General features: G+C 47.5%; 1 protein-coding gene across 1 annotated transcript; it reads left to right on the forward strand.

The window, feature by feature from the left end:
• Positions 1 to 7656: 7656 nt before the first annotated feature.
• Positions 7657 to 10961, forward strand: SOX11 (SRY-box transcription factor 11). The gene has a single exon (XM_075556389.1). It carries the CDS (start codon positions 7711 to 7713, stop codon positions 9052 to 9054), a length of 1344 nt encoding a protein of 447 aa, XP_075412504.1. The 5' UTR covers positions 7657 to 7710; the 3' UTR covers positions 9055 to 10961.
• Positions 10962 to 13414: the final 2453 nt, after the last annotated feature.

The following is a 13414-nucleotide window of genomic DNA, read 5'->3' on the forward strand; positions in this document are numbered from 1 at the left end:
GTCAAGGCAATACTGTTGTTGTCGTTGTTTTTCCAACAAACACAGTCACCCTTACAATCAAACAGGCTAAATCATGTCTTCTCTTTTGCCGTGTAAAACAGATGCTGATAAAAAAGGGACCAATGTCTCCATTGAGGACAGTCTCCTTGATTTGACCTCGCTGCCTTCCTCTGCAGTCTGCAACACTAGAAAGTATGCTCTAGCATTTCTGTGACTTGTATGTCTCTTTCTTTGCTTTAGCTAGTAAATAATAAGCATTAGGTATGCTCAGCCATTTCTTCACCTGGGCTCCATAAACTCCATAAACTCCATCCTCCCTTTTCTGAGGCAATGTAGTGGATCCAGGAAGATCTAAAGCAACCGAGAAGCCAGCGTGAACTGTGTGATCCTGTAGCTTAATTAACATTAAAAATGCATGGCCTGGATGTGATTTTTGGAAAGCAGTTTTGATAATTTTTTCTTAACCCTGTGTTGTTCATCTTAATACTTATCTTATGGCACACACTCCCCAAAGACAGTCAAATGAGTAAATTAATTTATTTCCTTTAAAATGAAAATAAAATTTGTTTAAATTGTAGAAGAAAACAAATTCTGATAAATGCCTAGCTAATAGGAACAATGTGAATTGTGAGACAGCTTTATTTTGAACTGCAAAGATCCCTCTAATTGCTCCAGTTTTATATAAGTATAGTGGGTACATGCTGAATAATAATGTAAAAATATATTTCATATGGCAGGCCATGGTCAAAATAAGTTTGTAAACCATTGTCCCATATTATACTGTCCTTTTGCTCCTCTGAGTTTTTGTTAATTGTGAGATGAAGTTAGAGAGAAATTTTTAAAAATGCCAAAGACAGTGGGTTTCATTTTCACTGCAAAGGAAAGTGGATTTTATTCTCACGGTGGAGGAGTTTTATTGAACATGAAGTTGAAGCTGGGGAGTCACATGGTCCGAGTTGTATATTAGAATTAATAGTTTCAGTTTCAGTGTGCGGTCAGGGAGACCACTTAGATCTGGCTGTTGAAATCCAGTGGAGTACAGCACAAGGCTAAACTTACATCAGGATGTAAGTTTGGGGGCTCAAAAACTCACTGCCGTATCCAGTTGGTGCCAACTCATAGCAACCCTAGAGGATAGAGAGAACTGCCCCTGTGAGTTTCTGAGACTGTAACCCTTTACTCCTCGGAGCAGTGGTTTCAAACTGCAGAGCTTGAGGACGGTCACCCAAGGCATACCCACCAGAGCTCCTTGTAGGGAAGAACCCTGTGATACAGGTGTGAGAGGGAATGAATTTGTTAGGGAATGTGAAGTTCATTCATTCAGTGAACACTTACAAACCTGCTACCGTTCGTGTCAGGAAAGATATTTAAAAAGTCATTATTATTATGATTATTATAACATTTGTTGACCTGTTACACCATGCCAGGTATTGTTCTAAGCACTTCATACATATTAATTCATTTAATGATCATAACAATTCTAGGATGTAGTTACTATGTAAAACTTCACACATGAAAAAAACTGAGTCACCACAAAAATGAAGTAATTTAATACTAATACTCAAACAAAAATCTTTAAATTAAAAATAAAAATGTTCTAATTAAAGACAGAATATTTGAAAATCTTAGTCCTTAAAAATTTCAAACATTTTTCAAACTTCACTTTTGGCATGTTAATAGATTATTAGTTGATCAAATCAGTGGATTTGAACTAACACAAGTTAAAGATACAGAATATAGTGGAATGGAATAGATTAGACTGGACTAAAATAGAAAATAACCTGAACTGAACATCAAGAGACATACTTTGATTTGTGAAACACTAGTTTCTGTAATATGATATATGAATAGCATGTATACTGAGTTATGATGTAAACATCTATTTCATGTGGCAGGTCAGGGTCAAAGAAATTTGAAAGTCACAGCTCTATGCTATACTGCTCCTCTGCTCATATCTGTATGGCACAAAAGTTCTAGTGGGATGATCTAGATAATAAATTAATGGAAAATTAAACAAGATTATTTTAGTTAACTATATTCTGTGAACAAAACAGCAATTAAGCTGTATTGGTAATGTGCTCCTGTGGAGGGGATATAGTTCATTCAAGGTAGTGGGAGAGGCTGCTCAGCATTGAACTTGAGTTCTTAAGGAGCAGAGGGAGCTGAGTATGCAAAGAAATGTTAAAATGTAAGTTCTATGTGGATAGAATACAATGTAAAATCCCAAAGCATAGTAACAAGATGTAAGACACGCCTTTCTCCCGCCTCTCACACTCTCCCTCCATCTCTCCCCTCTCTCCCTCTCTCTCCCTATTTCTACCCTCCTCTCCCCCTCTGCCTCCCCCCTTGACCTCTACCCCCTCTATCCATCCCCTCTCACTGACTTTCTGTGCTCCTTCTTTGCCTCCCTCCCTTCCCCCCCCCTCTTGCTTTCTCCCCTCCACCCCTGGCTTGACAAAATGGCTGTATGTATGGATTGTGATAAGAGTTGTATGAATGCCCAATAAAATGATTAAATATATTTTAAAAAAGAAAATGTAAGACACGATCTGGAGAGTTGGGTAGCAATCAAGTTATAGTTGTATGAAATTACATGAGACAATAATATTCACTTTAAAAAATGCATCAGTGTTTTGGAGTATTTCTGTGAAGATTCAGAAATCACTCCCACATTTTAATTTTAACCAATAGGCATGTGGTGACGTGTATTCACTAGGTTAGAAAACACATGGCAAGCAGCAGTGAAGCATAGGGTGTACGCAGGTTTTGAAGGTAATGAGTTCAATGTGTACATGTGGTAGTTACATAATCTGTTGTCAGTTTGAGACTTAGGAGTGAAGGGGCGGAGTTAAGCCTGTCGATAAGGTCACAGCTTGATGACCTCATGTGGAGGTGCTATGGAGATCAATAGCTTGCTGGAGGTGGGATACATGCTCACTCCGTGAGACATTTCTGTTGACAAGCCACATGGAGCTATGCTGACGGCAACCAGAGCCTTGGAGCTGGAGGGGTCACATGGAGACCCACGCCAGCATAAAGATGCTTCCACCACCAATGGAGCCACAAGACTTTCCACCCACTGGCCTGTGATCTTCCTGCACTCGGCATCATTGCACGTGTTGCATGAGTCTGAAGAGGAATTTACAGACTGGTACTGGACATAAGGGCTAATATCAGACTTATGGACTTGATCTGGACTGGGCTGGGATGTTTTCTTAATGTACAATTGCTCTTTGATATAAAGTTCTCTCTTACACATGTGAGTGTCTCTGGATTTGTTTCTCTAGTCTAACCAGACTAACACAGTACAAATCACCATGTATGAGGGACATTCCGAGGAAAACGTCCACAAAGCAAAAAAGACTCAGATCTACCCTCTGAATTACGGTCTAAATTGGACATGCGGTTGAATGCAGGGGCACAGAAGAGGAACGCAACTTGAGGAAAATGTAAAGAGAGAAGAACGGAGTCCTATTGTGTGCCATGTTTTTCAGAGAATTAAAAAAAAAGTGCATAGTTGAATTACTGCACAAAAATAGTTCAATTCAGAAGAAAAATTTTGCTAAGCAAGCAATACTCTAAAAATATCATTGGGTGCATCTCTTAAGAAGAAAAGATGATATATATTTCACTTTTTGTTATCATTTTGATAGATTTTGCAGAATATAATCATTGTAAGAAACCCCAGGTATTTTTCACATCGACAAGGCATCACCCGATGGTAAATATACAATTATGAAAAGATACTAGCTGTAACCATACACAATACAGCTGTTTGTAACTCCAAACAAATATGAATCTTGTGGATTGTGAACATTAGCTATATATTCAAAAATATTTAATGTTAGAAAAATTTCATAGACTACTTAAAAATACTCATATACAGATGGACATACAGAAACAAATTAAGTGTAGGTTGGTTAAAGAAAGAGCAGTTTTGTTTAATTTTAATATACATTCATTGGTTTAAAGTATAGCAGGTGAGTTTCCAATTTATCAAGTTAGCTTTCCAAGAGGAAAATTATGAACGAAGGCCACATTTTCTTGCTAGCCTAAAATGCCTCTAAGCACTGTGAAACCTGCAAAACACAGAACCAGTCTCCGGCAGAAACCTGTCAGAGAAGGAAAACATAAATGCTTTCCATAAATAGAGAGGTATAAAAGAAATAAGAATGTAGCTTGCCTAAGGCAGAATACTTGAAAGACCTGGAAAAAATTCACATTCGTTGGTTACTGCTGATACTATAAACATCTTTCGACCGTAAATATTGTTCTTGTGTGAATCATATAGGGTCTCAAACAGGTCCCCCTTTTTATGCCCTCTTTTATTAAAAAAAAAAAAGGATTTATCTTACAACAAAAAAGAAAAAAGTACCAGGTTAGTTAACAATTTTTCCGTCTCATGTATTATTTCATGTGAAATATATGGCTTGGTTCATGTTACAACACACAAATTTCGTTAATTCTTTCTGAAAAACGTCTCACTTTGTCCAGTGATTGGGAGAAAGCTCTGCTCTCGTGCATTCCTCTACAGACCAGCACTGTGTGCTCTGCTGCCCCAATCTTGTCAATGTGTTTACTGAAAGACTCATCAGGGAGCACCTCTTACCCACCTGCCATTCTCCTCCGGGTCGCCCCATCACAAGCCACCGCCAGCTTTAGCACCTGAAACAAATGACCCATCTTTCTTTGAACAGAAAGTGTTCATTTGAAACAGTACCTTTTAACTTCTATTTCCTCTAAGAAGAACTTGGCAGTTGGAAAATAAAATCCATTCTTTTTCAGTCCTACTATAAAACACATTGTAAAGTTAAGCATCAGTTTTACTATGGAGTGAAGAGGGCAAATACATATTGCATTTGCCAAATATTTTCAAATCCACTTTCTTTTCGAGTCTAAATTGTTAGGCACCCCCATACTTTGCATGAAAAGAATACATCTGAGCAAAAACATTTCAAGCCTTTTGTGTAGGGTGAGGATTTGTCATGTGTTGGGGGAGAAAGGGTGTAGATTAACCATTCACTGCACCCCACACTCTTGTGATCTTCCCAACAGCTGGGAAATGTGTGAAGTGAGAGAAAAACAAGAGACTGGTTGCTGCCAGTGAATGAAGATGCATTTTCACACACTGTCTGACTTTATACACCTTCAGGTCAGTCCATAGAAATTATTGCAAATTATTCAGTTCAGATGGTCCTAGAAAGTAAATTTTCAAGATTTAAATTGGCCTAATGTTCAAATATTTGATGTGGTTTTTTAAGAGTGAATGTGAGCAAGGCGCAACCGATCACAATGATTGATGGATAATCCCCCTCTCTCCCCCAAAGGGGACAAACAACAGACATGTAAGTGAAGGGAGACAGCAGTTGGTGGAAGATATGAAAATAACAATTTATAAATTACCAAGGGTTCATGAGGGAGGGATTTTGAAGGAGGGAGGAAAAACGAGGAGCTAATACCAAGGACTCAAGTAGAAAGAAAATGTTTTTAAAAGGATGATGGCAACAATGTACAAATGTGCTTGATACAATGGATGTATGGATTATTATAAGAACTGTTAGTGCCCCCAATAAAATGATTGGGGGAAAAAAAGAATGAACAGGGGGGAGTTTATAAGTTTACAGTGACAGTATTTTGGTATTTTTTTAAAAAAATAATAATTTGTGAAAACATGAGATCACTTTGTTATGAAAGTCCGTTGAAAAATGAAATAACCTGAGTATTACACTATTATTTCATGGCAGGGGATCTAAGAGGAAACTGGCAATTCACTTAGTTCTAGGCAGCTAACCTCTGGTGAGCTGACTCCCTCTGGGACACTATTTCAGGAACTATTCAAAGTTGCCAGCTCCCCAACGCTGGAGGGTGTGGAGAAAACAGACATGAGGACAGTAGGGTTTTCTTCTCATGCCCCCAGAATATCCAGGATAGCAGAGACAAATAAAGATGACTTTCAGGTTAACGACATGATTGACCTGGTAGAACCTGTTCTACATTCTAGCTAGTCCATTGTGTTGATTTTAGACCAACTTCTCATCCCACCTTTCTATATAAAGGAAAACTTTGACTTGGTATTTGGAATGGATCTTGGTTTCCCTTTGGTTTACATTGTTCAGTTATAATGGTGAGTTATTTCCCATGCCACGCCCACCCCGCCAAGCGTGCTACCATGTAGTCATTAGATTTCGGGCTCTGGCTGCTCCCGGGGAGGTTGGAGCAGAGAAAAGAAGGAGGAAAGAATAAAAGGAGGAAAAGAGTAAGGAGAGGAGATGGGGAAGAGAGCGAGCCGGCGAGAAAGTGATCAATTGGGTGAGGAGGACGTGGCTTAGGTTAAAGCTCGTTGGGCCAGACTCAGGACCAGAAAACCAAAATCTGAATTAGAAACATTTGTGCCAGTTGTCAAATGCAATGGGAACGCCCAGCAGAAGCAACCCGCCCTAGACCGTTACCCCGACCTCCACTTTGGGGGCGGGGCGGGACGGGCCAGCCCGGAGAGCCGTGTGCCCCGGAACTCTGGACGCCGAGCACCACCATTCACAGAGCATGAGCTACAGATGAGGGGCGAAAGGACAGCGCAGACCAATGCAAATGGAGCAGGGAAAACGCACGCTCTAGGCTTTTCCATGGATCTCCTTGCCTTCGAGAAAGGAAGGGGAACGGGAAAGGGGAAAAAAAGAAAAAAGCCCACGTGCCTCCAAGAAAGGTTGCTGTGTCCAAGCGCCACCTTCCGTTGGCTGGAAGCGCAGCGGGCGGACGCGGCTCCCGAAAGGCGGGCAGCGGGGTCGCGGCATTTAGCGGGTGGGGAGGGACTGTTAACCCATGGGGGTGCGCGCCAGGCGCCGCCACATCCTGCCGCTGAGAACCGCCCGCCCCTCGGGCGGTGCGTGTCCCGAGTGGGCCCTAAGCAGAGAGTGAGCGCCCGCGGCCGTCGGGTCCCACACGGCCGGACACGCCTCTAAGGGAGCGAGCCTCGCCTTGCAGGGGACCGCGGTCTCCGAACCCGCTGGCGCCCACACCGGGGGGGGGGGGGGGGGGGGGCTGGCGTGGGGCCGCCGTTCGGGGCCACTGAGCATCGTAGGGAGAAGACGCGCATTGCGCACACGAGGATATTTTTTAAGAAACAACACATTTCCAGACGGGCTGCCTCCTCGGCACGACCCGCCCTCCTCCTCGCTCCCCCTCACCCGTCCCCCTCCCCATTTTTCTAAAGGAGCCCCGAGGGCGGGGCGAGGGGGTGGGGCTGCGAGTTAATAAAGGGAGAGGGGCGGAGCCGGCTCCCCGCTATTGGCTAGCCGGGGGAGTGATGTCACCCATATGACACCCAGATAACGAGTTGGGAGAGAGCCCACAACTTTTTGCAGAAGGAGCGCGCGCGCCCGGGAGTGCTCTGAATCCGGCGCCGGCGGCCGGAGCTCCCCGAGCGGAGAGAGGTGGCCTGGGCTGCTCGCGCTGCCACCGCGCCTTCCGAGCCTCCGCAGCCACCTTTGTCGCCGCCGAAGCCACGCCGAGAGCGGGCGGCGGCTGCCGCCGAAGTCGCCACAGCCGCTGTGTGCAGCCTGGAAGGGGGGGCGGGGGGCGGGGGGGCACAGCTAACCCGGGGTGCCGAGGACTCCGCAATTTGCCCGGGAAGGTGGAGGGGTGGAAGGGGGAGGGGCACCTCCGCGAGAGACCGAGTGGTTCTGGTCGGAACGCCCAGCCCCTCGGCAGATCATGGTGCAGCAGGCGGAAAGCCTGGAAGCCGAGAGCAACCTTCCCCGCGAGGCGATGGACACGGAGGAGGGCGAATTCATGGCTTGTAGCCCGGTAGCCTTGGACGAGAGCGACCCGGACTGGTGCAAGACGGCGTCGGGCCACATCAAGCGGCCGATGAACGCGTTCATGGTGTGGTCCAAGATCGAGCGGAGGAAGATCATGGAGCAGTCGCCCGACATGCACAACGCCGAGATCTCCAAGAGGCTGGGCAAGCGTTGGAAAATGCTCAAAGACAGCGAGAAGATCCCGTTCATTCGCGAGGCGGAGCGGCTGCGACTCAAGCACATGGCCGACTATCCCGACTACAAGTACCGGCCCAGGAAAAAGCCCAAAATGGACCCGTCGGCCAAGCCCCACGCTGGCCAGAGCCCGGAGAAAAGTGCCGGGGGCGGCGCCGGCGGGAGCGCGGGCAGCGGCAAGACCGCCAAGGGGTCGAGCAAGAAATGCAGCAAAGTGAAGACCCCCGCGGCCGCCACCGCCTCCGCGGCCGCCGGCCCCAAGGCCAGCGCTGGCAAGGCGCCTCACCACGGGGAGTACGGCGGCGAAGACTTCGTGTTCGGCAGCCTTAAGATGAGCGGCGCGGGGGGCGGCGGTGCCAGCAAGCCCGTCAAGTGCGTCTTCCTGGACGAGGAGGACGAGGACGACGAGGATGACGACGAGCTGCAGCTGCGGATCAAGCAGGAGGTGGAGGACGAGGACGAGGAGCAGCCGCACCAGCAGCTTCTACAGCCGCCCGGGCAGCAGCAGCAGCAGCTGCTGAGACGCTACAATGTCGCCAAAGTGCCCGCGAGCCCGACCCTGAGCAGCTCGGCCGAGTCCACCGAGGGCGCGAGCCTCTACGACGAGGTCCGGGCCGGCGCGACCCCGGGCGCGGGGGGCCCCGCGGGGGGCGGCGGCGGCAGCCGCCTCTACTACAGCTTCAAGAACATCACCAAGCAGAACACGCAGCCGCTCGCGCCGCCCGGCCTGTCGCCCGCGTCCTCGCGCTCCGTCTCCACCTCCTCTTCCTCCTCTTCGAGCAGCAGCAGCAGCAGCGGCGGCGAGGACGCCGATGACCTGATGTTCGACCTGAGCTTGAATTTCTCCCAGCACCCGCACAGCACCAGCGAACAGCAGCTGGGGGGCGGCTCGGCCGCGGGCAATCTGTCCCTGTCGCTGGTGGATAAGGATTTGGATTCCTTCAGCGAGGGCAGCCTGGGCTCCCACTTCGAATTCCCCGACTACTGCACGCCCGAGCTGAGCGAGATGATCGCGGGGGACTGGCTGGAGGCGAACTTTTCCGACCTTGTGTTCACGTATTGAAAGGGACGCCGGGCCGCTCGCTCTGTTCTCTCGGCGGGTACTGAGCAGGCTTCCTTGGAGATGGTGGAGATGATGGTGGGAGTGGTGGTGGTGGTCGGGTGGAGGGAAGAGAAGATCCTGATGCTATTGATATGATGCCGTGACGCAAAGAAATTGGAAAAGATGATGAGAATTTGGTGGAGTTAAACTGAAATTAGTAGTTGTTTTTTTAAACATTTTTCCTTTTTTTTTTTTTTTGGTCTCCCCTCTCCTTCCCTTCCTTTATCGTGTTTCACGGTAGTTGCATACCTAGTCTGGAGTTGCGATCCCCTCCCCCCAAGTGTGTTTTGTAATGAATTTTTTTCCCCTGAAATTTCGTAATTGCAACAAAGGCATTGGGGGAGGGGCGGGAGGACCCGCTCCGGAAGGCGCTGTTTGAAGCTTGTCGGTCTTTGATTGAAATCTGGAAGACGTCTGCAGAGGAGCCTTTTGGCAGCACAACTGTTACTCTAGGGAGTTTGTGGAGCTGTTGTTTAATTATTATTTTCCCTTAAAAGATCTTAAAGAACTGGGTTTTTGTTTGTTTTTCATAACAAAAACGAAAAAGGGACCATGACGACTTTTTATTTTGTTTTTATTTTTTTGGAGGGAGAAAACTGATGTCTTCTATGCATCCGATTCTTAAAACTGCAGGGAGCTTGAAAAAATGCAGACTGTACAAACGCTTACACACAAAAACTGTGAACTGACAAGATCAGAGTTTACTTTTCAGATCAAATTGTTTATGGTTTTACAAATGTGATTTCTACTTGCCAACTTTTTTTTGTAACTTGTTCCCTTAATACCTCCTTGATTGAATACCAGACAGCCTAGACCTCAGTACAAAAGGTATTGAAACATTTTTGATACATAACAGACCTCAGCCTTTTTTAAAAATTAATATATTTTCAGGCGTATTTTTGTACAGTGAAAAGGGAACATTCTTGCTGTGTTTTTTCAGTAAGACTTTCAGGCACTTCTTCCCTTTTGATTTCTTTTTTTTCCTCCGTTTTTTTAGCATGCAAGTATGTTGGTACGTTATGTCCTGGTTTAAAAAGGATTAAAATTTTTAAATAATCCTTGCATCTAAAGGCCTTGTGGTTAAAAAAACAAACTTTTTTTGTACAGCTATAGTAGAGATTTGTTCAATATTTGTAGGTAAAGATTTATTGCAAATGGTGATATAGACCTCAGAGCTGTTATCTTAGTTTAAAGATTGTATATGTACTGTACTATAGTAGGATTTTATGTATCTCATACGCTGTGATATGTGGATGGGGCCCCAGATGGAAGGTTTGAAACTGGATTCTCGATTTTTAGCAAAGAAAAAAAAGGCACATAGTTTAAAAAGTTTCTCATTTTGTGCAATATAATCTTAATAAAGTAGAGACCATCTGCACACTTCGTAGCAAATGGTGGCAAAGCAGACTCGCGCACTGTCAACATCATCGCCTGCTTTTTGTGTTGTTGTTTTTTTGGGGGGGGTGCTGGAAGTCTATATCTTGACAATGTTAATAAATCAGCTGGAACTGATACAAACATGGCCAATAGTCTCTCTGGAAGGCAAAGTGGAAGCCCTGTTGTCGCAGCGTGTTCCGTGGCGAGGCTGTAGTGTGCGCGGATGGGGAAGAGAATGAAACATTTCGAAGGGGTTAGGATTAAAAGTGCCCAATTGGCTGACTGTAATATCCGGATTTCTACCCCCACCCCTTCCTCCGGTTAGTTATTACAGGCCAAGGCTTATTCTTTCTTTCTGCCTCCCTTTGCAACCCTCCCCCTTCCCAGCCCCCCTCCCCGTTTCCTTTCTCACCTCCTTTCTCCTTTCCCGCCCTCCCGCCTTCCTCTCCCCTGTGCCCTCCCACCCTGGCGGGCTGCGATGAGACAGACTCTGAAAGATGGCGGGGGGTGGGGGGAGCGGTTCGAGAAGACAGGATTTTCAGGCTCGCTGGGTCAATTTTCTGAACTAGAAGCTGTGTGTATTTTCCGGTGGGCTTGGCGACCCGACTTGGCTGCTAGCAGGCGAGTCCTGGGGTCCAAGCGTGGACTCTGCGGACTCTGATTCCTAAATCCCAGGAGGCTGTTGCCTTCAGCGGTGGGGACCGTGGTTTGCCGTTTTTAATACGCCCCCAACCCGACTCTATCCAGGGTGGGAAACGCAGCAGCAGTTTTTGATCTCTAAGGGTTTGGAGGGGGGAGGGGAGAGAAGAGGTTTTTGGTGTTTCTTTTCTGTTTCCCAAGGTCAAGAGTGACCGGAGGAAAGAGAGAGGGGAGTTGTTGGTGAGCGCAACACCCTTCTGGAGGGATGGAGTTAGGTTCCCCGCCTGCGGAGGGGCAGAGTTTTGGGGTGGGGCTGACCCGGAGTAGCAGAGCCCAGCCTGGAGGGCAAGGTGAGAGAGGAGGAGGAGGAGGAGGTCCATAGTAGCCTGGAGAAACGTGGAGTCGTTACTGGTAGGATGAGAGTGGCTGGACGTCGGTGTCCGTTGGGACCGACTAGTGAGAGCGTCTTGCGATGGGGTGCGCGGCTTGGCTCGAGAAAGAGGGTCGACCCCGGGGCTGCAGGCTGCGCTCGAGCCTGGGCGGTGACCTGGGGCGCCCAGATGGATGCGCAGAGGGTGTCTCTGCTGCCTCCGCACCCCCATGCTGGTTCTCATTTTGAAAAATGCACTGGGGCTGAGACTTTCCTGGTGGAGGGCAGGCGGGTCGGACCACTTTTTGCTCCGTCTCACCGCACATTTGTCTCGGTGGCGGCGAGCTGAGCCCCAACGGCTGTTGCTCACGAGGAATGGCGTGGCCAAGCGGAGCCACCGGGCTGTGGAGCAGGAAACGCACACAGACACCTAGCCGCCACCGGCCTCCCAGAAGCAGGGCGCCTCCGGGGCTCCTCCGCCCCCCTTCTTCCCGGGGGCTCCCCCGGGAACCTGGCTGCCTCGAGAAAGATCGGCACCGCTTGGCTTTTTGTTTTGTTTTCCGGTTTCTCTGCCTTGGCCCGGCTGCAGAGGTTGAGCCCGGGCAGGGGCGTTCGCGCGCAATGTGTTCCCGACCCTGCGGGGCTGCGTCCCGCGCGCCCTCGCCCCGATCGCTCGCTAGGGACCGTTTGCTGGGCCATTTCCTTGCCTTTCGGTGGCCTTAGCCTGTCTCCGGACCCTCGCGTCTGGCCCTGGGTGGGGTGCGCGCCTGGGGGAGGTTCTGCGGGGCCCTATCCCCCGCCCCCCCATGTCCCCGCCGCCTTTCCGGGCTGGGGGTTGGGGCGGGGAGGCGGCGCCTGCTCGCCGCTACCTGCCGACCCGGGAGCTCACGTCGTGCGCGCAGCGGGACTTGGATGCAGGGCGGTGTTCAATAGCTAATTGAAACTCAGTGCGAAATTGCTACGTCCTTTTTTGACCTAATATCATGATTGAACTAGGTTTCGCCTTCCAGTTTACTGAGATTTGGTGCAACCACATGGCAGTGTCCACACACTGTTGGCCACAGGGGCCCCTTCACCCTTCCCTCCTCCTCCCACCGGCTCTGCTCCCCCGGCGCGCAGAGCTCCGGCTCGGCTGCGCTCTCCCAGCCCCCAGCCCCAGGATGCAGAGCCAGCAAGCTTTCGCTATCCCTGGACGGATTTCTTCTTTTGTAGCCTTTTCCTCTCAGGAGCCATCAGTTTCAGTAGTGCACTTGGGAAAAGAAAGGGCTGATGGTGTTTGAACGATTTTCAGTAGTATAGAACTGGATTTCTGGAGCTGTTTACTTCTTTTTTTTTTTTTGGTACCTTCCAAATGATAGACTAATGGAGTCATTGGTTGGGCATTTATTTTAGCCACGAATAAATGAACCAGCGGTTTACAATGGACAGTTCTCTGTGCTGGTGATTTTACGTGGTGGCCCTTTGCTGCAGTTCTAAAAACTTGTTGAAAATACAAACTCTCCAAATTTGTAAGGCTAATTAACTCTTTGTATTTGGAGATTTTGAAAACTGCATGTTTTATGTTTAAATCATAGATGGATCTTGGACAGTTTCTGTGGTGAGGTAGAAACTTTAAGTTAAATAAATGAATAACGTAATAATTTGGTCTCACAATGGAAAGTCGTGATTAAAAAAAATGATTTAGCTAAGTTCTAGCTAGTAAAATAAGAGAAAAAAACTAGTTGGTTGGCCATCTAATTTAAAAACCTGTTAGAACTCAGGACAGGCGCTTGAAATAGCCTTTAACAATAGTTAAGGCTGTTTTGATGCATGCATTGTGAAAAATTATCAATGAATTCTTTATTGAATGTCTGAAACATAATACACAAGGTATTCTTGCCACTGGATAGTCCTCAATAAAAGATTAATTGATTTTGTTTGTTTGTTTTGTTTTTG

Source organism: Tenrec ecaudatus, chromosome 8 (assembly GCF_050624435.1).
Source record: "Tenrec ecaudatus isolate mTenEca1 chromosome 8, mTenEca1.hap1, whole genome shotgun sequence".
Classification (NCBI taxonomy): Eukaryota; Metazoa; Chordata; class Mammalia; order Afrosoricida; family Tenrecidae; genus Tenrec; species Tenrec ecaudatus.